Raw genomic sequence first — 21,347 nt, forward strand, 5'->3', positions numbered from 1 at the left:
ATCTCTTCGCAGTGGGTGAATGTTACGCAACAACAAAAAAGCTGAGTTCCTTATTTGGCCAGGAGTCGCCTCCTTGCACGCCTAGACATGGAAGAGCCTACTAGTCACACAAAAACATTCATTTTTGTGACCCCGAGATTAGACCATTGGGACTCGAACCCAGCGCACTGTGCATAATCCACTAGTCCAACGAAGGGACACAAGTGAGAGAGCATCCCTCCTCTGGAAACAAATTCCGCGTCTCTTCATGTGGATGTGTTGAAATGTGCAAGAGCAGCAAAACCTCCAAGCAATGGTTCGTAATTTTGCCTCCAGGAGTCAAACCTGGTGTATGGTGTATGGCCATGGGATACATGTTAGGCTACGGACATGATGTATAATGGTGTAACCGATGACAGAGGTGAATTTGGTAGCCGGCGGGTCACTACTATAGGGGTATATCAAAAGCGGATAGGCAGGTCGTTGCCGAACCCTGGGATGCGGTGGTTGATTAGGCTCGGCAAACCGAGGGGTGTAGACGCGAAGGGTTGCCCACCTTCTACGCATATCTCGTCCATGTCCGGAAGTCTAAGAGGAGGTGTTCGTCTGCAAGGACTTTAGAGGTCCCGGTCAGTAAGCAGTAATTAAAGCAGAGGGAGATGTGTAGTCGTCTTCGGAGATATGCGCCATACAGCCCCCCGCTCACATCCTCCTCCTTTTCCTCAGTCTGGTGTCGCCAAAGCCTGAAATGGGGTTATCGACTAGTTTATAGACTAGCTCGCTTTGGCGGTCCCTTGAAGTCGAGTGTTCATGTTAACGTCAACACCCCGCGCCTTACATCCACTCGGTAATGCATCTTGCGGAGGTGGTGAGTGAGGGAGGCTGTCGTCTCCGTACCCATTGGGGTCCTTCCTCTTGAGGTAGCCGCCATCAGATACTTTACACGTTGTTTTACTGGGTGGAGTGTAGCATCACATCATACATAGCCCCTCTTGCGCTAAAGCAAACATGAGTGGTTCTTTAGCGAACTGTCGTGAATCATCGGAGCTTGAATGTGGCTGTGAACTGTGAACGTGCCCCGTTTAGGCAGGTCCTGCTGGCGAAGTCCTCGCCTGGGCTGGGGCGATTCACACTTTTTGGCTCATGGCCCAGGCGAAGTCACGGCCGATTCACAATTTTTCGCTGGCCGATTCACACTTTTGGGGCCCCAATTCACAGAATTATTCACACCTTTTGGCAGGCCGATCGCTCTTTGGCTGGCAAAGTCTGCATTCCCACCTCAGACTTTGCCATTCCCGATTTCAAAGCCATCTCATCTCCATCTCGGACTCTCTCTCTCTTTCTCTCATCTCGCTCACTTGTTAGGTAGGTCTCCTCCATGTCGATAAGATAGAATAAGATATAAAATAGAATAAAAGTGTATAATAATAACATAACAATACAATTAAATTTTTACTTCTTCTTGATCTGTAAAGCAGAGTGAAGCGTGTTGACAGTCTTGCTTCCTGTCAGCTCCTGACGACATGCTTCAAGGACCTGGATCGCATCGTCTGAGCTTTGGCCCTCTGCAAGCATTGTCTCGATGCGCTTTACAAAGAAGTAGTAGTTGCCCCAGATTTTTTGGGCCTAGAGATGGATGTGATTTGTTAGTTAGTGCAAATAGAAACTGGTATGCCATGCATGGAACCATACCTTGGCATCATTACGGGGTCTCCATGATGGAAGTCTCCCCTTTCCCGTAGTGCCATTCTTCAAGCTACCCCACTTATTTTCAATCAGCCGTATTGGCGGCAGTCTTCCGATGTCCTCTATGATGACTCCCTCACTCCAAGATTGCCAGATACTCTTCACATCAGGGTAATCTCTGAGACTCCTGGGGGCATAACAGTCCCACAGCTTTACTGGATCCGTTACTCGTGAAAATACAGACTGCCAATTTGTCTCTGATTTTTTGAATGTTGGTAGGACTTGTGGAGAGTATGCAGCGAGAGAAGGAATAATGAGATCATGAGATGAACGAGACTGGGGCTGGTCTGGTAGCGATGGTAGAATAGGGAGTACGTAGTAAGTCTTCTGATTGATGTTAAGTACGTATGGTATAAAGATATCGGTTGGTCTAGAAGATGAGAGTGTAGGGAAAGTTGTTACTTCATTGCTTGCTGATCTCGTTGGGCTGCAAAATGGCGATACTGGAATGAGATTGCCAAATGGGAGATTTGAATCAAAGAGCCGACAAGGACACAGGGTTGGAGAGCTTGGTGGCGAGGACATGTGAACGTCTTGATCATTTTCTAAAGCTGCAAAAGGAAATTAATCAGGGCTAGGGCTTTCAAATCCAACAGCTGCAACTCACCTCTCAATGGAACAGTACTTTCTTCAGCATGGCGCTGCACAGAGGCACTCGCTGAACATGGGAATCGGATGATGGCACCCTTCCCTCCTGAAGGCTGCTTCGATGGAGATAGAGGATCCATGCGAGAAATCAAACGTTCCATCAGGCGAGTTTGTGCCTGGGCGGTATCCTCAAGACCACGAAGACGAAGTGACATGGCTGAAACTGCATGCCGTGTCGGCGTCTCATGGAATAAGGTACTGATATCACTATCAGTGAGGCTTAAGTCCTCTTGCGCTTTCACTGCAGAGGGCCACTTGCTGAAGAAGGCCTTTGCATTGGCATCTTGAATAATCTTGATGCGTTGAAGAAGCCCTGAGTTTGGAAACTGCAGACTGATTGCAGCCATTGTCTAAATTAATTGATTCAAGGGTCGTCAGAAACCACAGTGGAAAAAGAGAAAGCAGCCTTACCCTCCAGAAGAAAGATCGCAGTTCCACAAGGAGCCGCAGAAAGTTATATATTCCTTCATTTGGGCACCCACTCTCCTGTAAGCTTGCTAAAGCCCCTTCAACAAATGGAAAGACCCTTTTCTGCAGTTCTACAGGTACATCTACACTAGCCCATGGAACTGAGTAGGTCTCACCAACTGCAAAACCTGCAAGAGCAACGACGGCCTGGAAATGGATCGGGTCAAAACACCGTGCGTGAATGATGAAGATGGATTACATACAAGCTTCGGAATTTTTGCTGTATAAGTCTCTCACCGTTCATTACCGGCCCAGTTGCCCGTCACATCGACCTGATCTGAAGGAACACTTTGGAAAGTAATTGTAAGTGCACAGAATAGTGAGACGAGTGACCCAAAAGAAACTTACCCCATATCTTCCAGAATTGTGGGCATTGTTCGGCGTGCAAGATGCGTTTTCTTCTTCGTTGTGACCGATGTTCGATCCAGAAAGTTCTGGTACATCTTTCCGAAGGCATCTCCAGTAAAGCATTTGTCGACAGTTTTCCCAAACATCAACAATTGCTATGAAATTTATTTTGCAGTGAGTAAATGATAAATGAGCTCAGTATAATGAACTGACACTGTGGAATGTAGACGGCCTTGTCCAGTCCCATCCACTGACCTTAGAACAGAGCTGCTCTTGATCAAACATGTACTGTAATTGAATAGAGAGGGCACCAATCGGACACCGTAAGATATTTCTATTAGGTAAAACGAAGCTGTAAGAGGGCGCCGTTTTCTGGGATCAAACATAGTCAGAATAGAAGAGAAAAAGGGTGAATGAATTGATACTAACCCCTGGTTTTGCGACCTTTGTTTGATAAAAAAGACTCAGGACCCCAAATAATTTGTTAGCCACTAACTCTATCGACTTAGATCATGCTAGGATCGCTACTCGCACTTCGGTAGACGATACTCTAGCAGGCCAAAGGCGATGAAAGTCGATGGGACAAATAGTCAGAAAGCGCGGAGCGTTAAGTTAGGTAGATTAAACCTTAGCCGAAGCTGGGGTTTAGACCAGCTGAGGCTCTTACTTAAATACACGTGAGTATTCTAAAAATACTACTGCGCAGTCAGTCCGTGATGATCGTGCGTGCACCGCGTAATCCGGCTGACTAAAGAAAAGAAAAGAAAAGAAAAGGAAAGAAAAAGAAAAAGAAAAGAATAACCGTAACATTACCCCCTCCTTAAGACTCATTCGTCCCGAATGAGAATATGTCTCCTTCCTTCCGCACAAGCGAATTGAGGGGCTCCCTTCTGCTTTAAAACAGGATCGATTGGACCTCTGCTACGCCCTGAAAAGACACTCGTTGCGTTCGGCCTCAGACCCTCTCTCCCCCTGGACTTAGGTTCATAATCTTCCTAAGCCGCTTTGCACCGGTTAGGCCTCAATTGTCTGTCGGGATTCACGATCCCTAAGGGTTCAGTGCTCGTAATTGAGCAGTGGAAATCCCCTTCTACACCGTAGGAAATGGCCGATTTAGGCCGCGCTCATCTGAGATGAGTCGTTGGAGTTGACGTCGTCACTGGGGTTGGAATTCTGTGATTCGGAATAAAAGGACCAGGTATCATCGTCTGTGTCCTCGTCGTTGTCCGTGTCTGAGTCCCAATTTTCCCGTATACGTTCGAGGTTCTGGAGGTTTACTTCCTCTTCTTCATCTGGGCAATCGTCAGGTAGGGCGATATGGTCAATGATTTCAGAAGGGGGGTAAGAGTCTTGTTGGCTGTCCGAGTGTCTTGGATTTGTACACTCGGAGGAATATACCGTCTCGATATCGGTGACACATGGGGTATCGGGATCATGGAATTCGATAGGCAAGTTGCGCGGTATCTTGTCGTCGAATCCGATCGTTTTCCCCTTCTCGTTTACGGCCCAAATCATTTTTTGGATGCGGGTTTCGTAGTCGTTGACGAGTTCCTCGGCATTAGCCATATCGGAACGTTTTACCCAAGAGTTCTCCTCCGCTGGATAACCTTTCCATTTGACAAGGTATTCCATGATAGTGCGACGAGTCCGTCCTCGACCAATAATTCGGTCCCTTTCGCCCACGATCTCTTCGATCTCATATTCTTCTTCATCGTCAATTAATTCTGGGGGCGGTCGTTCCGGCCGCGGTTGGTTAGGGAACTCCGGCGCTTGGTACGGGGTCAACAGGGACTCATTGAATCTGTTGTGGATGCGCCATTTAACAGGGAGCTTTAGTTCATAGGCGGAGGCTCCCTTTCTGGCGAGAATGGTAAACGGTCCTACCCGTCTATCCCCTAGTTTCTTCGCCGGGCGAGGGAGGTGAAGGTTGGTAGAGTCTAGCCATACTTTATCTCCGATTTGATACCCTACTGCCTCGTTTCTGCGTTTATCGTATGCCTTTTTCATGGAAACCGCTGCTCGTTCGAGGGATTTCTTTGCTTTCTCCTGCACTTCTTGGATCCCTTGCACGAGTTTGGATGCGGCAGGCACCACGCTCTGTCGTTGTGCCGTCCTGATGACCTGTCCGTCTCGGCCAAAGACGACCTTGTAAGGGGAAAATCCGGTAGCTGAATGCTGGCGGTTGTTGTGAGTGAATGCCGCGAGCGCTAACCATTCACTCCAGTCATCTTGTCGATAGTTCACAAACATCTTGAGGTACTTCTCGATCTCCTGGTTAACCCTCTCTGTCTGTCCGTCCGTTTGCGGATGATAAGCGGTAGAGGGGTTCCCTGTTACTTGAAGGAGGGAGTAGAATTCTTTCATGAATTTAGAGACAAAGACTGCGCCTCTGTCCGAGATGATTTTCTCGGGCATTATGCCATACGGGACGTAAACTTGATCACGTAGGATCTTAGCGAATCCTAGAGATGTAAGCTCTTCCGTACAGGCTACGGGAATGATCGTCTTTGAAAACCTGTCGACGATAACCAGGATAGAGTCAAAGCCTTTGGAGTTCGGCAATTTAGTGATCATGTCGACGGAAATGTGCGTCCACGGGCGATCCGGAACTTCGTTCGGGTGGAGGGGTGCCCTCTTGGGACGACGGTCTGCTTTCGTTCGTTGACAGACCTCGCATCCCTTCACGTACACCTCTACTTCAGAGCGCATCCTTGGCCACCAGTAATCCCGTAGGATTAGCTCCTTCATTTTCTCTATCCCCAGGTGTCCGGCAGTTATGTGATCATGCCGCAGGGCGATGATCTCTCCCCGTAGTTGCTTGTCTCGGGGCACGTAGATGCGTCCGTCGTACCATAGGAGCTCTTGGTCTCGGGAAATCCCTTTCTCGTGGTTGAGGGAGTCAGAAATTCCCCGATCCCACTTGTGGGGATCATGTGTAGCCGCCTTGATTCTTTCGTGTAAGTCTTCCATGGTGGGCATGACGAGAGCCCTAAAATGGTCAGGCTTTAGAACGGTTACGTCCTTATTATCGTCCTTCCCCTGGTCATGGTCTGCTCGTCGAGACAACAAGTCGGCCTTCCGATTCTGGGCCCCTGGTTTGTGATGTAACGTAAACTGGTATTCCGCCAGCTCCGTCACCCACCGAGCTTGTTGTCGGTTGAGCTTTTGGGGCTTTCGGAAGTACTGTAGGTTGGAGTGGTCGGTCCAGATCTCGAAGTCTTCGCGAGCACCCATGAGATATTGTCGCCATTCCTCCAGCGCAAGCATGATGGCCAGGAGCTCCTTGTCATAAATTTCATAATTGCGCTCGGTGACCGACAGAGCCTTAGACAGGAAGGCTACCGGCCGCCATTTCTCCTCTTGCCATTGGGATAACACTGCGCCGACCGCCCCTTCGCTGGAGTCAGCTTCCACGCGGAATTTACCTTCATCGAGTGGGATGGCTAGGACCACGTCCTTCCGAAATAGTTCTTTTAGTTCCATAAACGCCTTCCGTTGGGACTCTCCCCACTTCCATTCCACCTTTCCGGTTAGCATAGTGAGCAGTCTGACATGCTTGCTGTAGTCCCGAATGAACCGTCGATAGAAGTTGCAAAAGCCTAGAAACGATTGCAGTTCCTGCTTCTTGGACGGAACCGGCCAATCGAGCAGCCCTGCGATCTTTACGGGGTCCATGCGGATCTTCCCCTCACTGATGAGGACTCCCAAGTACTCGGTTTCTTCAACCTCAAACTCGCACTTCTCCGCTTTCAAGAATAACTTGTTAGCGCGGAGTATTTCGAGCACCTTGCGTACGATGCGTCGGTGATCTTCTTTAGTTTTGGAGGCGATGAGGATATCGTCTAGGTAGACTGATACTTCCCCGGCCATTATCAGATCCTTGAAGATGTCGTTCATCATCCACTGAAAAGTGGCCGGAGAGTTTGTGAGCCCGAAGAACATTACTAAGGGCTCATAAAGACCTCGATTGGTTCGGAATGCGGCCTTCCACTCATCCCCGTGTTTTATCCGGACGTTGTTATATCCCCATCGTACGTCTAATTTGGTGAAGTATTTAGCCTGTTTCAGGCGATCCATAAGCTCCCCGATAAGCGGTAACGGATAACGATTCTTGATAGTCATCTCGTTAAGCTTTCGATAGTCTTGTACTGGACGAAGTTTCCCGTCCTTCTTTTTAACAAAGAAAAATGGAGACGCCATGGGAGATTTCGAGGACTGAATGCGTCCTGTAGCGAGGTTTTCGTCGAGGAATTTATCCAGCTCTTCTTGTTCCATTGGATTGAGCGGATAGACTTTACAGTCCAGGTTAGCGTTGGCGTTGGGAATCAGTTCGATGGCGTGATCCCACGGTTTCCGTGGGGGTAGTTCATCAAAACTCTCCTTGGCGAACACGTCCTCGAAATCCCTATATTCCGTGGGGACAATTTCTTCAAATGATTTCGCCTCCTTACGAGCGTTAGCTTGGGCGGCTAATTCATTGGCTTTAGTACCCATGGCTCGTACGTGGAATGCTTCTTCGAAGTCAATAACCAGGATGGTGTCTCCTTCCTCATATTCGTCCCACTTGGATGACGGATCCGTATCTGGTAGGGAAAAAGGAATTTTTCGACATGTACAGCGAGCTAGTGTAACTGCCCCGGTATCCCAGTCGATCAACGGGTTATGCCTTTGCAGCCAATCATGGCTGAGGAAAAGAGGAGTGGAGCCAAGGTCTACCACGGCTAATTCGATCCGTTCCACGTGGTCCCCAATGCGAAGCCGTACCTCGGCATATTCAGTGATGTCACCCCCTTTGTTGCGGGTGCCATCTGCGTTATACACCGGAACGGGTCGGGCCGCACTTTTGAGATTGAGGGCGTGTCTCTGTGCCCAGGCACGGTCTATTGAGCTACCTGTAGCGCCGCTGTCCACTAGCGCCTTTACGGAATGCGTTTCTCGGGTGTCTAACGTCTCCAATTGCACGGTAATCGATACATTGCGCCCTTTTCTCCCTCGTATGTACATAGGTGGTTTGGTGAGATCCTCCATCCACCCCCACCTGTCTTTGGCTTCCGCGGCGGTCTCGGGTTGTTCCTTGAGCGCTTCCCATAATTCCACTGTCACCTCTCCGGTGCGGCGAGGGTGCACCCATCGATAGAGGGTGGCAAATGCGGCCGACTCGTTATTAGCGAGTCGAAGGGCCCTTCGGGTCCAGTGCGGTCCGAAGGGTTCGTAGTACGTGTCCAGGACGGGTTTGCGATCCTCACCTTTGGAGTCCTCGACGGGGGTCACACGCGACTTCCCCTTTGGCGCAATAGTCGGGATATCGGACCGTAAATAGGCTTCCTCGTCTTCGACTTCTTCTAACGAGACCGAAGGGGTCTTCCCTCGAAGTGGCATTTGGTCACCTGGACGAGAAAGGTCCAGAGGCGGCACTTGGGCGCCTTTGGAAGTCGAGGTGGTGGAGGAGGGCTCACTGCCCTGTGTTCGGCCCTGGCCACGGGCGCTTGTGCGCGGCGTTGTAACCTCCACGGTTGTCCTAGACTTACTGCTCTTCCTAGACCCGGCGGTACTTCGGGATGCCCTTCGCGGATGCACACATATTGGCTCCCTCGAGAGGTCTGCACTGTTTGCCGTCGGGTGTCTCTTGGCTACTAGGGGCAGGTGGTCTCTCGAGTTCCCGGCCTCAGCTGCTTTTCCGACGCTTCCTGCAAGAACAGACGCCTCCACATACGGGGACGCAGGCCCCGCAGGCTGGGCTGACGGCCTTTCTCCCTCTCCGGGGTGACCTCCCTTCGTCAAGGGTGCAGTCGGGACTCGACCTAGGGGGCTCTGCCCTCGAGGGGCTTTCCCTGTGCGGTGAGTCGGGGGTTCCTGAGCTCGGACGGCCCCTAGGGGTTCAGTACTGAGCGCAGACCGCGCGGAGTGGCGGAAATCCCCTCCTACGCCGTTAGCGTTTTGCGATTCCTTGTTCTTAGTGTCTTCATCTGGTAATGCGGCGAAAATGTTGGTATATTGGTCAAAGGGAGTACCTACATACGTAGTATGAGTCCGACTAGTATTACAGAGTTGCGTACCAAATGAAACTAAGTCCTTAGCCGACGCCGTCGAATCGCTTACTTCGACGCCGGCTCATCTTTTGACGACTTCTTCTCCTCCTTGACCTCCTCGATCTTGGTGTCTTTACCGAGCTCCTCTTTCTCTGCATCTGCGAGTAGTTGGCAGAGTCGGGCGACGTTGGGCTTCTTGCGTGGTGGGAGTTTGACCGGGAGCCACTTTGATCTGTCCTCGGGACATTTGTGCTTCGGGTTCCATCCCGTGTTCCCACACTTGAAGCATCGTTTATCGGACCGCAGCTTGTCGATTTCCATCGGCTGACCGGCCCCTCCATACGTGGTGCCTGTGGCGTCCTTCTTATCGCCACCAGACCCACTCCCCTTTGATTGGTTGCCTCGACCCGAACCGCCTTGGTTCGGGGAGGTCTTACTGGCGAGGCCCTGGGCCACGTCGTACCTGAAGTTGGCGTCGATCCTCAGGACTCGCGCCTTCCATTGCGCATAGGTTGTGGGGCGCTCGTTGTCCCCATGCATAACCGTTTTGCGTACCGTCGGCCTGATTGCCGCTTCGACTGCTTCGAACATCTGCTTCTCATCTCCGAATTCCCCGCACTTGTGGGCTAGGCGCTCGAATTTGGCGAAGAACTCGACTGCGGACTTGAACTCCGACTGTCGCACCTTTTTCCATTCGGCCTTCCAGATGGCCACTTCTGCCACTTCTCGGAATTCCGTTGTGATATCGCGGGAGAATTCTGCCCAAGTGGGGAATCTCCAATGCCCCTCATCGTCCCGGTAACGGTAGTATTGGTCGCCCCACCACTGTTTTGCCTTCTCCCGTAGGTACCCTTGCGCGAAGGTGATGCGGTAGGGGTTCTGTCCTTGATCGTTCATGGTGAAATGTAATGGGAATACTTGGAAGTACATTTCACAGTGATGCAAGAAGCGATTAATATCCTCCGACTCCCCCGTAAAGTACTCGGGCTGAGTAATCAGTTTTGGTTTGACGTCGCTCCATGGGTTGTTGTCTTTCCCCGCGGCCAACGTCCAGGGGGGAATCGGGTCTGGCGGCGATGGCACGTGGGGCAGTACCGGAGGGTTAGGTGGTCGCGGTAGGGATCGTAGTCGATAATTGTCCCCCGGCGGCGGATAGTCGCCGGGGTACCTTGGCTGCCGTGGAGGCTGAGCCGGGGGCTGAGTCGGGACTGTCGACTGTTTGCCCTTATCGGAGGGTCCCGCGCCGGGATCGTCCATATCGTCGTCGTCAGGGCCGGCACCCGCCCAAAACTCTTCGGTTTCGAGGGGATTCGGCATTGGTTGAGGGCGTCGGTACGGTTCGCACCCTCGTTGAGGTGCTTCAGGATTCATCATGTTCCACACGATGGCAGCCCGATGCCATGTCTCTACTTCCAGTATATTCTTCATGAGGTACACGTCCCCCATAGTTTTTGCGGCTTGATAATCGACCCCCGCGTCAGTGAATAACCACTGGGGGTCCTTCTCCATGTGTTCCATGATAATTTCGTATAGCCCATGCCACGGTAGAATATTGAAGATGTCAGGTCGCGGGGTCGGGCCCCGTAGCATGACCTGAGTTACTGCCGCCATTACCGTTGGTTCCAGGGCCGGGTTGGGAGGATGACTCGGCATCCTTTGCCTCCTGCCTCTCTCGGGCGAGTCGGTCAAGCTCCTTGTTCCGCCTCCACCTCCCGATGTCGGAGTCCTCGTTGGAGATTTCCTCCTGATAGACTCTCCAAGCTCGGGCTCTGGCCTCGAGGTCGGTCCCTGCCCTTCGGGCGTATCCGGTGTAACGAACGGCGGCGGCTCGTATTCGGTTGTCCACTTCGGCGGGAGTGGCGTCGGGCTCGAGGGGGAGGTCCCAGAATCCATTGGGCCCATAGAGGGCGTCCTCCTCAGCACGTCGGATGCGTGCATCGTGCGCTCGGCCTCGCTCCATTCTGGCCTGGATCTCTGGGGACTCCCTGGCAGCTCGAGTGAGTCGGAGGGACTCGACGTACGTGTGATAGAGGAGCGGCCAAGGACGCTGAGACGGAGGGACGGGGTCGGCGAAGGCTCGCAACGAGACGGACGGTTCCCAGTCGGAGACTCCGGCGAGGCGCTCGGCGGCGGTAATTGTCCCAAGTTCCTCGGCGTTGAGATCTGGGAACTCGCTCCAAAGCTCCCCACTCGTCGGCTCGATCGAGGAGACGGGGGAAGGGAGCGTTGGGGCCTCGGTCCCGTCAGAGACCAGGTCGGACTCTGGTCCGGGCGTGACTCCGGCCACAGCATCCTCTTCCCCGTCGTCTGCGTAGACCCAGCTGGTGTCGGGGTACCAGGCGACTGGGGGACCTCGATTGGTTGGCCAGGCCCTTGGAACAGGCTGTGGGTGAGTTGGACGGGTGGTAGCCGCGGAGGCTCCGAGGCCAAGCTCGCCGGGATCATCGTAGAAGTCGTCTCGGCGGCCCCTGTTGCGCGCCATTCTTGCGCGATCTCTTGCGTTGTCCGCCTCGATCCTTCGATCGCGGACCTCCTCCCACGTTCCTTTGTGTCCCCACCCTGAGTGGGTTCTTTCGCTGTGGGAGCCTCCGGTATCGGGGGCATCTTCCTCCTCACTCGCGTAGAGGTTGTTGAGGAGGTCGTCGAGTCGGGTTCTTTCCCACTCGGTGAGCTCGTCCCCTTCGAACTCGGTGTCAGGGCTTTCTTCGCCCTCGACCAGATGCCTGGTGCCTTGTCTTCTGCCTCCGTCGTTGCCAGACTCGCCTTGGACTGGAGACTGGTCGAAGAGACCTGGTAAGGGCGAGTCTCCTCTGTCGAGGAGTACGCCCCGGGTATCGGCGATGTCGATTGAGTCTGCTGCTGCGCTGGAAGCGCTTCTGTAGGAGTCTGTGCTCGACTCTGAGGATCGCGAGCTGGGTCGCGACGATGTGTAGAGGGACCCTCCAGGTCCCCCGGAGTTGTTGGATCCGCCATCTTCGATCGTCTGCTGAGACGCCGAGGGGATGTCGATTACCGGTGGTGGGTACGCCGGTGCGCTGGGGATGTAGTGGAACGGAAGTTGTGCGCGGACTTGTCTCCGCTGGCAACAACGGCGAAGTTGGTACAAAGTAATGGACAAGAAAAAGAGTATAAAAGTCGCAAAGACGGCGAGAATGGATTCGGACCAGGGCATTCGTCCGGGGATCTATCCGTGGCGTAAGTCGACGATGGACCATGCAAGCTGGTAAACAGCAAGGATGGTGAGGACAATGAGAAGTGCGATGATTAAACTGAGGTCGGTCTCGTAGTTGGAACCGTTCATCAGCTGAATCTCGCAGGTGTCGTCAGATGGGGAGCTCGTCACTATTAACAAGGCGATTGTTAATATAGAGGCGAGCTGGAGAGCGAGAATAAAGGGTTTCGTATTGGGTGACGTGGTGCTTCCTAGATGAGACGGGGATATAGTACGTATAAAGCGACTAGCAGGCTTGCTAGAAGCAGGGCCGATACTCCCAGTCCGATCAGGAAGAAGGTAAGGAGTACAGTCGTGTAGACTGCTAAGAGGAGATCGTCGTTTAGGACGAAGCGAGCGATTAAGTCGAATACAAGTATGAGAAGGAGTAGGCGGAAGGGTACTACCCAAAGGACTACTGCAACCAGGAAGTGTATCGGCTCAATTTTGGATATAGGGCGGTTGAGCAACGGTAAGTGGTTGGGCAACCGAAGACGAGCTTCGGCTAAATGTTAGCCACTAACTCTATCGACTTAGATCGTGCTAGGATCGCTACTCGCACTTCGGTAGATGATACTCTAGCAGGCCAAAGGCGATGAAAGTCGATGGGACAAATAGTCAGAAAGCGCGGAGCGTTAAGTTAGGTAGATTAAACCTTAGCCGAAGCTGGGGTTTAGACCAGCTGAGGCTCTTACTTAAATACACGTGAGTATTCTAAAAATACTACTGCGCAGTCAGTCCGTGATGATCGTGCGTGCACCGCGTAATCCGGCTGACTAAAGAAAAGAAAAGAAAAGAAAAGGAAAGAAAAAGAAAAAGAAAAGAATAACCGTAACATAATTGACGTCCTTGACCAGATACCTGTCCGTTTGAGAATCAGAAGTCCGGGATGTTGACATGGTAGGGCTGCAGACATGACATGGGCAGGTTGATCACCTCGTCTCCACGGTTGAGGGTTGTTGCTTGCCAAGTCCATGCAAAATGTGACTTGATAATGGTTGGGACTTCACAGCGAACAGTAAGTAAGGAAGAAACTCTCGGGGATATTTAAAATAGGATAACGTACCTTGATTCTGGCTAAAAATCGCAGCTGTAATCTCGCTGAACTGGTCTGGCTGAAGCTCCTGGTCTAGAATCGTGTTCTTTGCGATGTCAAAATCTTCGGTCCTAGGTAGTTAGGTCATTAATGCTTTCTAGAAAGTGTGAAAAAGCCAAATCACTTACTGAAGACGGTGTCGTTGTGTCTGGATCATTACGGCCTTGTAGAATTCAACAGTTCGAGAATTTGAAGCCGGACGACTATGCTTCAAGTCAGGGTTGTCGTCCTCCTGTCGACCACGAACCCGACCAAGCATTGTCATGATCTTCTTGAGGGAAGACTGGAACAATGGCTATTAGCATAGGATCACACAAGCAGACAGATATAGATCACATACCGCTGAGAGTCTTTCGTTAGTCTGTTTTGGTGCTCCCCGCTTCGTGAGAAGTTGTCGCGTTGCAGCGTATTTGAGGTAATGAATAATTAAATTTGCATCTACAATATCGTCGGGTACAAGTCCATCATGGATGGCTTGGGGGATCCATTGCTACAGGGACTCTCCGTTAATTCTTCTCTTCCTCTGAAAAAAAAATGATGAGCAAGATACGTGCCTTCCACTGAGCGATGACTGCCTGCTCAGTAACCCGCCCACTTTTCCGTCGTGTCTGCAGAATGTACTCATCAGCCCATCCTGTGGCTTGGGCTGCTGCTGGGGGCTGAAAACTCGTGGTGCCAATGCTACTGGTTGCTCTTGCTCTTGCTACATTGTCACTACATTCCTCACTAGTCTCAGCCTCGCCTATCTCTACGTCACCGGCTTCATCTTCATCACACTCATCTCCGTGACCATGCCCAAGACCGAACCCTTCTTCAAAAGACTCCACCAGCTCTGCCGCATCCTTAACCACCTGGTCTGAATCGAGAGATCTGGCAGCCTGGATCAGATCAGAATCGTCATCGACCTCTTGAAATGCGGGGACTTGTGGGGATGTGAACGTCGTGCAGAGTGAAATAGTAGGTGCCGATGGGCCAGAGACTTGCCGTGATGACTGGGGCATGTTACTGCACAACAGCAGTGTTAGAAAAGCAACCCTACTAGGGGATATAAAGCCTACGCACCTCAGCAAAGCAAAGCCGTGTTGCGCAAGCCGGTCTATCAACTCCTTTTTCAAACCTGTACACTTTAACCCCCGAGATTTGCATTCTTCCTTCAGCTGCTGGACCGTACAGAGAGGTTTTGCCCTTGTAACAACCCTGTTGCCGAGAGTGAGCACTGCACAAGCCTCTCTGGTACCTGAAATACTCACAAGTCTCCTTCTTTTGAACCTCGACGTCGTGTCCTCACAGGTCCAATTGATGATGGCAGATGTGCACTGTCATCCGGTGGTGCTGGGTAAAGGGAGAGGATGACACGTCAGCGCTCAGCGTTGGATGGGGAAACAACCAAACGATGAGCTCACAGGTACCAGGGGTGACCATATTCTCGGACCCAGTTGCTGCATTAGTCGTCGAGCTTGATGGCCGGGACATTGCCATGAGGACCGGGTCGAGGTTCTTCTCGGAGAAGCCAGCCATGCAGTAGCGTTACCAGAGCGGCAGAACAGTGGAAACAGCAGACGAAACCCAAAATCTTGCCTGCGGCACGAAGGGGGTGAGAGTTAGACTAGGATTCCCAGTGCGTCACGCGAAGTCACACTTTTTGTGTGAATTGCCGGCCAGTTCACAGGCGGATCAGTGTGAATTCCCCTATTTAGGTTCACTTAAGGTTTCTGGGTCGTACGCGAACAACTAATAGCAAGGGATGCACCAGGCCCCACACACGCTCACGTCACCCTGCTTTCCCCAGCACGAACCTCCCCTACATCTCCTTATCAGAACTTCAGCTCAGTCTAGTCCTCTTCGTGCGACCGCATTACATGTCCCTGTATTCACCATATTCCTCTCTCGTTGACGAAGAGACGAGCCAAACCCTTAGCCATCGTTACCTGAAGGAGTTCGCTTTTGCAGTGTGCGGCCTGAGGTCCATCTTGAGTATGCATATGTATGCTTCGAGGTGGAATAAAGGAAAAGGGCGTGGTGAAAGAAAGGTTCAGCACAGCCACTGCGATAACTGTCCTGAGTACTGAATGGCAGAATTTCATTTTCAATAAATACACCAAAAAGCGTCATGTGCGTGGAACGACACTAGCAGGATTCGAACCTGCACATTCAAATTTGACTGGTGGCCACTTAGCTGTTAGTGTCCTTTCAAAATGATATAGGAACGGGGCCATGCCACCCCAGGACTCTCGATGCCAGACTTGAACTTTTACCCCCCCCCCCCCCCCCCCCTAAATAGAGAGCGAGCCCGGGTCCAATGTGAAATGAAAGAAGAGGCGTTTGGACACAAAGACAATGTTCACAATCCTTCTCAGGGCATGGGAATTAGACCTGTGGGAGTCGAACCCAGTGCACGTATAGCTATGCATTTCCACTAGTCAAGAGTAACATGCATGTACTTACATGTAAGATCGACTCGGAATCAAACGACGCATCCCTCAAATTCAAACCGGACCCAAAGTACCTCGAAACGCTGTTCCGAATCCAAGTCGAGTAAAGAAAAAAGCTCTGATGAGTAGACCATATTTCACCCCTAGGATTCGAACCTGGTGCGTTGCGCATAACGATGGACTGGCAGAGGCGCGCATCAAGGGCGTTCGTCAAGAATGCACGAGAGGTCGGATCAAAAGACACATCCCGTGTATGCTGGTGGTGGGTACTTGGAATGTGGCAGCAGCAAAAAACCTTCCAGATAATGTCGATAGTTTTACCTCCAGGAGTCGAACCTGGTGCATGACCATGGATACATGCTAGGCTACGAGATACGATGAGGGAGGTGAGTTTGGCAATGGTAGTCGGCAGGTCACTATGCTTCGAGTTGGTGGGTCGTGGAGGAGAGGCGCGTCATAGTCAAAATCAGATATGTCCAACCCTGGGATGTGGAGATCTGTTCGTGGCCCGCGCGCTTGCAAGAGGTAACGACTACTTCTAAGCGTGCCTTGTCCATGTCGCACCTCCGAGCCTAAGGGGGGGAGTTGTCCGCCACAACTTTGGAGTCTAGACGCGTCCTGTATGTAGTTGAAGCAGGGGGCGATGACACTGCTTGCGTAGTCGTCTTCGACCAAGACACCCTCCCATGTCAATATCGCATCAACAAGGAGGACGTCAGATCTGATGGAAATAAGGGCTTTTGAGTGGGTCATATGTGAACAACATGCAGCAGGGACACACCACGACTATCCACGCATTCCCCAGTCAAAAGCTACACGCGCGCACTTGACCCACATTTTCCGAGCACTGACCTCCTCTATATGATATCCACAGAAGAGCCATTACCAGGACTCCGGTTCCAATAGGGTCCTGAAGCTTGACAAGTAGTAGTCTTCTTCGCGCGTTGCTCGTTTGGAAAAGATGACATACATCAACTACGACAGGTGAGAAGGTAGTACTAGTAGTGGACAAGAAGGTACAGCACAGCCACTGGCTACGTCCCCTGTTAGGTTGACGAGCAAAGGAAGGAATTTGCGTTCAAAAGAATTGATACGCAAAAAGGTTATATAATGCATGGCAAGAGCAAATAGATATACGACACTGGTGGGATTCGAACCTATATATCCAGCCTTGACCACTTGGTTGTACAGTGTCCCTTCACGATGAGGGGTAATGGCAATAGAACTGGTTTTATTACGAGGAGGGACTCTAAACCGTGTACATATCCGAAAACGACACATTCATATTTCTAGAGAAAGAGTGTGAATATCTTGAGTGCTAGGGACCGGGACCTACGCAGACTTGAATTAGAAGCGGCATGTTTCCCCACCTCCTGAATCTTGCAAGGAACGGTTACTTCCGAGATGAACGATGAACTATCATCAAGGGGACGAGTTGCACTTGGAATCCGGATTAGTGTGGCGAAAACCAGCGTCGCGTCGTTTTTGGTTCTTCTCCTTACAGGAGACAAAGAGAGTCTGAAGAAAAAGACATCCGATGCGACTCGACGATGTATATATTTAACCCCCAGGACCCGAACCCGGTGCATTATGCATATCCAATAGGCTACAGTGGACTGGTGGGGAGACAAGGAGTTCTCGCTTCGTAGAAGAGAAGAGAGGCTATTGTGTGTCCAGGGGAATTTCTATATCCCTGTACGTTTGAACGGGCCAAGAATCTTAATCAAACCTCGCGGGCCGCGTTTGACGAGATGGCATATGAAGGTACCGGTGAATAACGAAGAGATGGTTGACGCGCCCTGACTTTGGAAAACGAAGAGTAGGAAGCGCGGAGGCTGAGGCTGTCCGAGGTGTCGTCAATCTGGGAGGGATTGACCACCAAAGATTGTTATCGAACTGAAAAACTGAGATTGTCAAAGGGTTACCGTGGACCAAATAACCGAGCCCTCCTCTCAGATGACTGATTTTCCTGCTCGATCGTTTGTCTGACGTGCGTACTAGCGAATACCTCTGCAGCAAGGTTCAGTCTTGATTATACTTTGGGAGTTAAACACCATGAAGAGCCTGTCTAGCGAGAACGTCGTTCGTCCTATCAATCCGCCTATCCCATTGAATAGCGTGAGTCGGAGGTAGAGAATGGTGTGAGAGGTCGGAGAGTAGATGCTGCAACTCATGAGCTCGAGCATGCCAAATGGAATCAGAAACAAGTCTTCGTACCAAAGACTCCATCGCAGAACTGTGCTCCTTCCTCAATACCAGCTAGTACAACCGTTCTGTTATTCAAGCATTGATTAAAGTCGCAAGGAGAGAGAGAAGGGATAGTCCAACGACACACATGAGGTGGGACGACAACGACTAAAAGAGACCGAGCTGGCCGTCGGTGGTGGTCAAGTTAATAGGAGAATCTGGCACAGCCACTGGCAAGGGTGTAGTTCTCATCGCCAGGAATCTAGACCTGTGACCGGTCCCCTACAATGAGCAAGCATCGATGTAGGCTTGCTCATTGTAGGGGACCGGTCACAGGTCTACCAGGAATCTTAACCAGGATCCTGGTACTTGAGTTCAAACCCGCGACCAGCATTGCACTGCGTACGCCGTATGCAGCATCGAGGCTTGAGCGCTAGACCCTGGTACTCGCTCAGCCTCCCTGTTCACTGCCCACAGTGCACACTGCACAGTGCCCAGCAAAATAGAAATTTGTGAAAAACCAATTCCTCACCATGAAAGCAAGCTATCGACACCAGCAGGATTTGAACCTGCGCACTCAGAGAGTAACAGATAGAAGCTTGGAATTCTTTGACCAAATTCTAATCTGTCGCCTTAACCACTTGGCTATAGTGCCTTATGACATTTGGTTTCTTCGGGTACTAGATCTTGGATTGAAGGTTTCCCGCGAATAGATAGCCATTGTCCTATTGTCGAACACGCTTTTCAGGCTGTAAGAAACCTTCGATGATAACGTGTATGAAATCATTTCATTCATACCTCTATCCTCTTGTTGGCTCGGAGTCAGAGATCACTGGCCAACTTTAGCGATCACACTTGGCGGTGGCGTTGCAAGTTTCTCAGAAAGAAGCTGCCATTCATGTTCGACTCCTTCCATGTCCTCTTCAAACTCTCAGGAACCTCCTACCGACATTTTCTACGAAATTCTCCTCAATTCTGGAGTGAAAGACCCCTCTTTTCTCTGGATAACCTGCCGTCAAGTCTCGCGCAGCTTCAAAGACGCAGTCGAACGCGTCTTTGTCGCCAGACATCTGAAAAAGACTTGGCTTCACATTGATGCTGGTCGGTCTCCATGGTATATCCCTTTCCATGACTTATTATGCCCTACAGGTAACTGGTACTCCCCTGAACACGGCAAAGTCTTCTTTGCCCCCGAATTCAAATTTTCTCGTCTTGACCCTGCCAATCTCTCTCGCGCGATATACAGATACGATGAATGCCATGAAGACTTTCGAGACGAGCTCGCTCGTCGACTGAGGCAGATGTTTAGGAATGGCCCCTCACTTGAACGCCCAAGGGTGATCATTCAAGTCCGGCGCAGTGCGAATGACACCATGTTACCGGAATTCCAATCCACCTTCGATCCGGAGTCGAATGTATTCGAAATCAGCTTTGATTGGAAAGGGATGTACAGCCATTTTTTCCGAGAGCAGAAAGAAGTGAACAGGAGGATACATGATTGGGTACGCATCCCTTAATCCTCTTTTACTTGTGTGAAACGACGAATACTGTCGGTAGGTCGAAGGACTCAAGGACGAAGTGAAAGCCGTCAGAAACAGCCCGGTAGTGGGCGACATAGGCTTCGGCGGATACTTCATGCGCATCATGGATATATATGCAAGCAATGATAACAAAACTTGCAAGACCATCCGCTCGGAGAGGATAAGACGGAATGTGTTGGAGAATGAAGGCAGGGTTGTATCTGGACAGGACGATGTCGGGTATCAAAGAGTCAAAGAAGAGGAACGTGCCATTGGATGGGAGGACCCTTATAGTGACGAGGAAGAGAGTGAAGAAAATGAGAAAGACGATGCTGATTCAGAAGGAGACTGGGAGACTGTCGATGAATCAAGTGACGAAGATGGGGGTAGTGTCGATGATGGCGCACGACGATCGTAACTAGGATCGTTAAACCAGCACTGTTTACAGTGAGATCTGGTGTTTGAGACTCGTAGTCCGGAAAGTGTTCCTTATAGAGCCCATTCACATGCCTTGATACTATTATACCTTTCAGCAGAATAAAAAATTCGCTACACGATATTTCCGATAATATTTGTCTACCAGTCTCAAATCATCGCAGATTGAACGGGGTAGCATGTGTCTTCAAATAGGCTGTTGGAGCCTTGGAGGACTCCTAAGTATATGACGAGTACAATCGCATTGAATGGACAAAGACAAATGGACGTGGCATACTCGGCTTGCACAATGCAGTCGGAATAAGAGCTTCGAAGTATTCAGGGTAGCACGATAGAACATTCGAGCAAAAACTGAGGAATATAAAGGCATCCACATATCAGACCATGTCACAATCTGCCTCCAGTTTTTACGCCGTTTCACTCCGGCCTAGTCTCAACTCACAAGTTTCGGTCGAGTCTTCCCTTACCTGTCCCTCCAGGAAGCCAAAGTGCATTGTTCCTTTCTTGCCCACATACTATCCCCCAACCGATAGACCTCTGCAGCATGGACGTTCACGAAAATATAGCTACCAACATCGTCACCGCTATCCTCGAATTACCCGGTCTCGATAGAGATGACATACACATTGACTGGCATGATGGTTGGATTAGGACCTGGGCAGAGATTCCGGAACGGGACGCGAGTGGCTTCACCGTTTGTGAGCGCAACGTCGGCATGGTCAGCAGGAAGTTAAGGGCCCCTCGTGGAATCAAGGTAATCGTGTATTAATGTCCCTCGTAAAATGAGCAAAAGTACTAATGCCATCTGTAGGAAGAAGACATCAAAGCTTCTCTCAAGAATGGTCTGTTAACGTTGACGTTCCCAAGGGCACCAGAGACGGTGCCAAAGAGAATTGTGATTTCATGAAGGATATGTTAGGACATTAGGACAAGAATGTAGCACGATACACCCCAAGATCTATATTCCATTCAGTGAAACGAACGTAGATATAATTAGGGAAGACTTACCTAGCCCATTGGTTAATTGTCCATCGGACCGATTTCACCGCTCTCTCCTACAGAAATTACGGAGCTTTCCTGTGCAACACTCACAGTGATCCAATCTTGTGGTGATAAAAGGCGATATCGAGCCCACAGCTGACCCAATCAGTTTACTGGTGCGACAGAAAACAAGCCGGCCGCAACATTTCTGGTGTGCCTTGCGTCAACTACTGCCTCAGGTGGCCGGTATTATTATTAATTCGATAT

At 50.8% G+C, this 21,347-nt stretch overlaps 6 protein-coding genes and 1 non-coding gene across 7 annotated transcripts; 2 read left to right on the plus strand and 5 right to left on the minus strand.

The window, feature by feature from the left end:
• Positions 1-1,398: 1,398 nt before the first annotated feature.
• Positions 1,399-2,899, minus strand: EV420DRAFT_102174 (uncharacterized protein). The gene is made up of 4 exons (XM_060465353.1): positions 2,785-2,899; positions 2,333-2,723; positions 1,672-2,276; positions 1,399-1,605 (listed from the first exon to the last, which is right to left on the minus strand). The coding sequence occupies exons 2-4, from the start codon at positions 2,718-2,720 to the stop codon at positions 1,432-1,434; spliced, it is 1,167 nt and encodes a 388-aa protein (XP_060340058.1). The 5' UTR covers positions 2,721-2,723; positions 2,785-2,899; the 3' UTR covers positions 1,399-1,431.
• On the minus strand, positions 2,900-3,691 carry EV420DRAFT_102163 (uncharacterized protein). Its single transcript, XM_060465351.1, has 5 exons — positions 3,619-3,691; positions 3,403-3,561; positions 3,190-3,344; positions 3,045-3,129; positions 2,900-2,988 (listed from the first exon to the last, which is right to left on the minus strand). The coding sequence occupies exons 2-4, from the start codon at positions 3,472-3,474 to the stop codon at positions 3,075-3,077; spliced, it is 282 nt and encodes a 93-aa protein (XP_060340059.1). The 5' UTR covers positions 3,475-3,561; positions 3,619-3,691; the 3' UTR covers positions 2,900-2,988; positions 3,045-3,074.
• Positions 3,692-13,040: 9,349 nt separating this feature from the next.
• On the minus strand, positions 13,041-15,188 carry EV420DRAFT_1742657 (uncharacterized protein). The gene is made up of 8 exons (XM_060480053.1): positions 14,929-15,188; positions 14,776-14,857; positions 14,588-14,722; positions 14,080-14,530; positions 13,866-14,015; positions 13,654-13,808; positions 13,496-13,596; positions 13,041-13,433 (listed from the first exon to the last, which is right to left on the minus strand). The coding sequence occupies exons 1-8, from the start codon at positions 15,041-15,043 to the stop codon at positions 13,306-13,308; spliced, it is 1,317 nt and encodes a 438-aa protein (XP_060340060.1). The 5' UTR covers positions 15,044-15,188; the 3' UTR covers positions 13,041-13,305.
• Positions 15,187-15,774, minus strand: EV420DRAFT_1499453 (uncharacterized protein). The gene has a single exon (XM_060470994.1). The coding sequence runs from the start codon at positions 15,607-15,609 to the stop codon at positions 15,397-15,399; it is 213 nt and encodes a 70-aa protein (XP_060340061.1). The 5' UTR covers positions 15,610-15,774; the 3' UTR covers positions 15,187-15,396.
• A 2,918-nt stretch (positions 15,775-18,692) lies between these two features.
• EV420DRAFT_t25 lies at positions 18,693-18,799 on the minus strand. The gene has a single exon. It is a non-coding gene; the product is annotated as a tRNA-Ser (tRNA).
• A 90-nt stretch (positions 18,800-18,889) lies between these two features.
• Positions 18,890-20,330, plus strand: EV420DRAFT_1499461 (uncharacterized protein). The gene is made up of 3 exons (XM_060470995.1): positions 18,890-19,245; positions 19,294-19,646; positions 19,702-20,330. The coding sequence occupies exons 1-3, from the start codon at positions 19,059-19,061 to the stop codon at positions 20,080-20,082; spliced, it is 921 nt and encodes a 306-aa protein (XP_060340062.1). The 5' UTR covers positions 18,890-19,058; the 3' UTR covers positions 20,083-20,330.
• A 313-nt stretch (positions 20,331-20,643) lies between these two features.
• On the plus strand, positions 20,644-21,006 carry EV420DRAFT_1634705 (HSP20-like chaperone; the record flags this gene model as incomplete). The annotated part of the gene is made up of 2 exons (XM_060476352.1): positions 20,644-20,853; positions 20,911-21,006. The coding sequence occupies 2 exons, from the start codon at positions 20,644-20,646 to the stop codon at positions 21,004-21,006; spliced, it is 306 nt and encodes a 101-aa protein (XP_060340063.1).
• Positions 21,007-21,347: the final 341 nt, after the last annotated feature.

Source organism: Desarmillaria tabescens, assembly GCF_030435595.1.
Source record: "Desarmillaria tabescens strain CCBAS 213 chromosome Unknown EV420scaffold_1, whole genome shotgun sequence".
In the NCBI taxonomy this organism is placed as follows: Eukaryota; Fungi; Basidiomycota; class Agaricomycetes; order Agaricales; family Physalacriaceae; genus Desarmillaria; species Desarmillaria tabescens.

Excerpts from the sequence above, each read along its gene's own strand:
- EV420DRAFT_1499461 (XM_060470995.1), top strand. The coding sequence starts at position 19,059 with ATGTCCTCTTCAAACTCTCAGGAACCTCCTACCGACATTTTCTACGAA. Across the intron at positions 19,246-19,293 it reads TTGGCTTCACATTGATGCTG|GTAACTGGTACTCCCCTGAA; the intron begins GTCGGTCTCCAT and ends TATGCCCTACAG. Across the intron at positions 19,647-19,701 it reads ACAGGAGGATACATGATTGG|GTCGAAGGACTCAAGGACGA; the intron begins GTACGCATCCCT and ends TACTGTCGGTAG.
- EV420DRAFT_1742657 (XM_060480053.1), bottom strand. The coding sequence starts at position 15,043 with ATGGCTGGCTTCTCCGAGAAGAACCTCGACCCGGTCCTCATGGCAATG. Across the intron at positions 14,723-14,775 it reads GGTTCAAAAGAAGGAGACTT|GGTTGTTACAAGGGCAAAAC; the intron begins GTGAGTATTTCA and ends TCTCGGCAACAG. Across the intron at positions 14,531-14,587 it reads CACGGCTTTGCTTTGCTGAG|TAACATGCCCCAGTCATCAC; the intron begins GTGCGTAGGCTT and ends GCTGTTGTGCAG.
- EV420DRAFT_102174 (XM_060465353.1), bottom strand. The coding sequence starts at position 2,720 with ATGGCTGCAATCAGTCTGCAGTTTCCAAACTCAGGGCTTCTTCAACGC. Across the intron at positions 2,277-2,332 it reads AAGTACTGTTCCATTGAGAG|CTTTAGAAAATGATCAAGAC; the intron begins GTGAGTTGCAGC and ends TTCCTTTTGCAG. Across the intron at positions 1,606-1,671 it reads GACCCCGTAATGATGCCAAG|GCCCAAAAAATCTGGGGCAA; the intron begins GTATGGTTCCAT and ends ATCCATCTCTAG.
- EV420DRAFT_102163 (XM_060465351.1), bottom strand. The coding sequence starts at position 3,474 with ATGTTTGATCAAGAGCAGCTCTGTTCTAAGGTCAGTGGATGGGACTGG. Across the intron at positions 3,345-3,402 it reads GGCCGTCTACATTCCACAGT|CAATTGTTGATGTTTGGGAA; the intron begins GTCAGTTCATTA and ends TAAATTTCATAG. Across the intron at positions 3,130-3,189 it reads ACAATTCTGGAAGATATGGG|TGTTCCTTCAGATCAGGTCG; the intron begins GTAAGTTTCTTT and ends TACTTTCCAAAG.
- EV420DRAFT_1499453 (XM_060470994.1), bottom strand. The coding sequence starts at position 15,609 with ATGAAATTCTGCCATTCAGTACTCAGGACAGTTATCGCAGTGGCTGTG.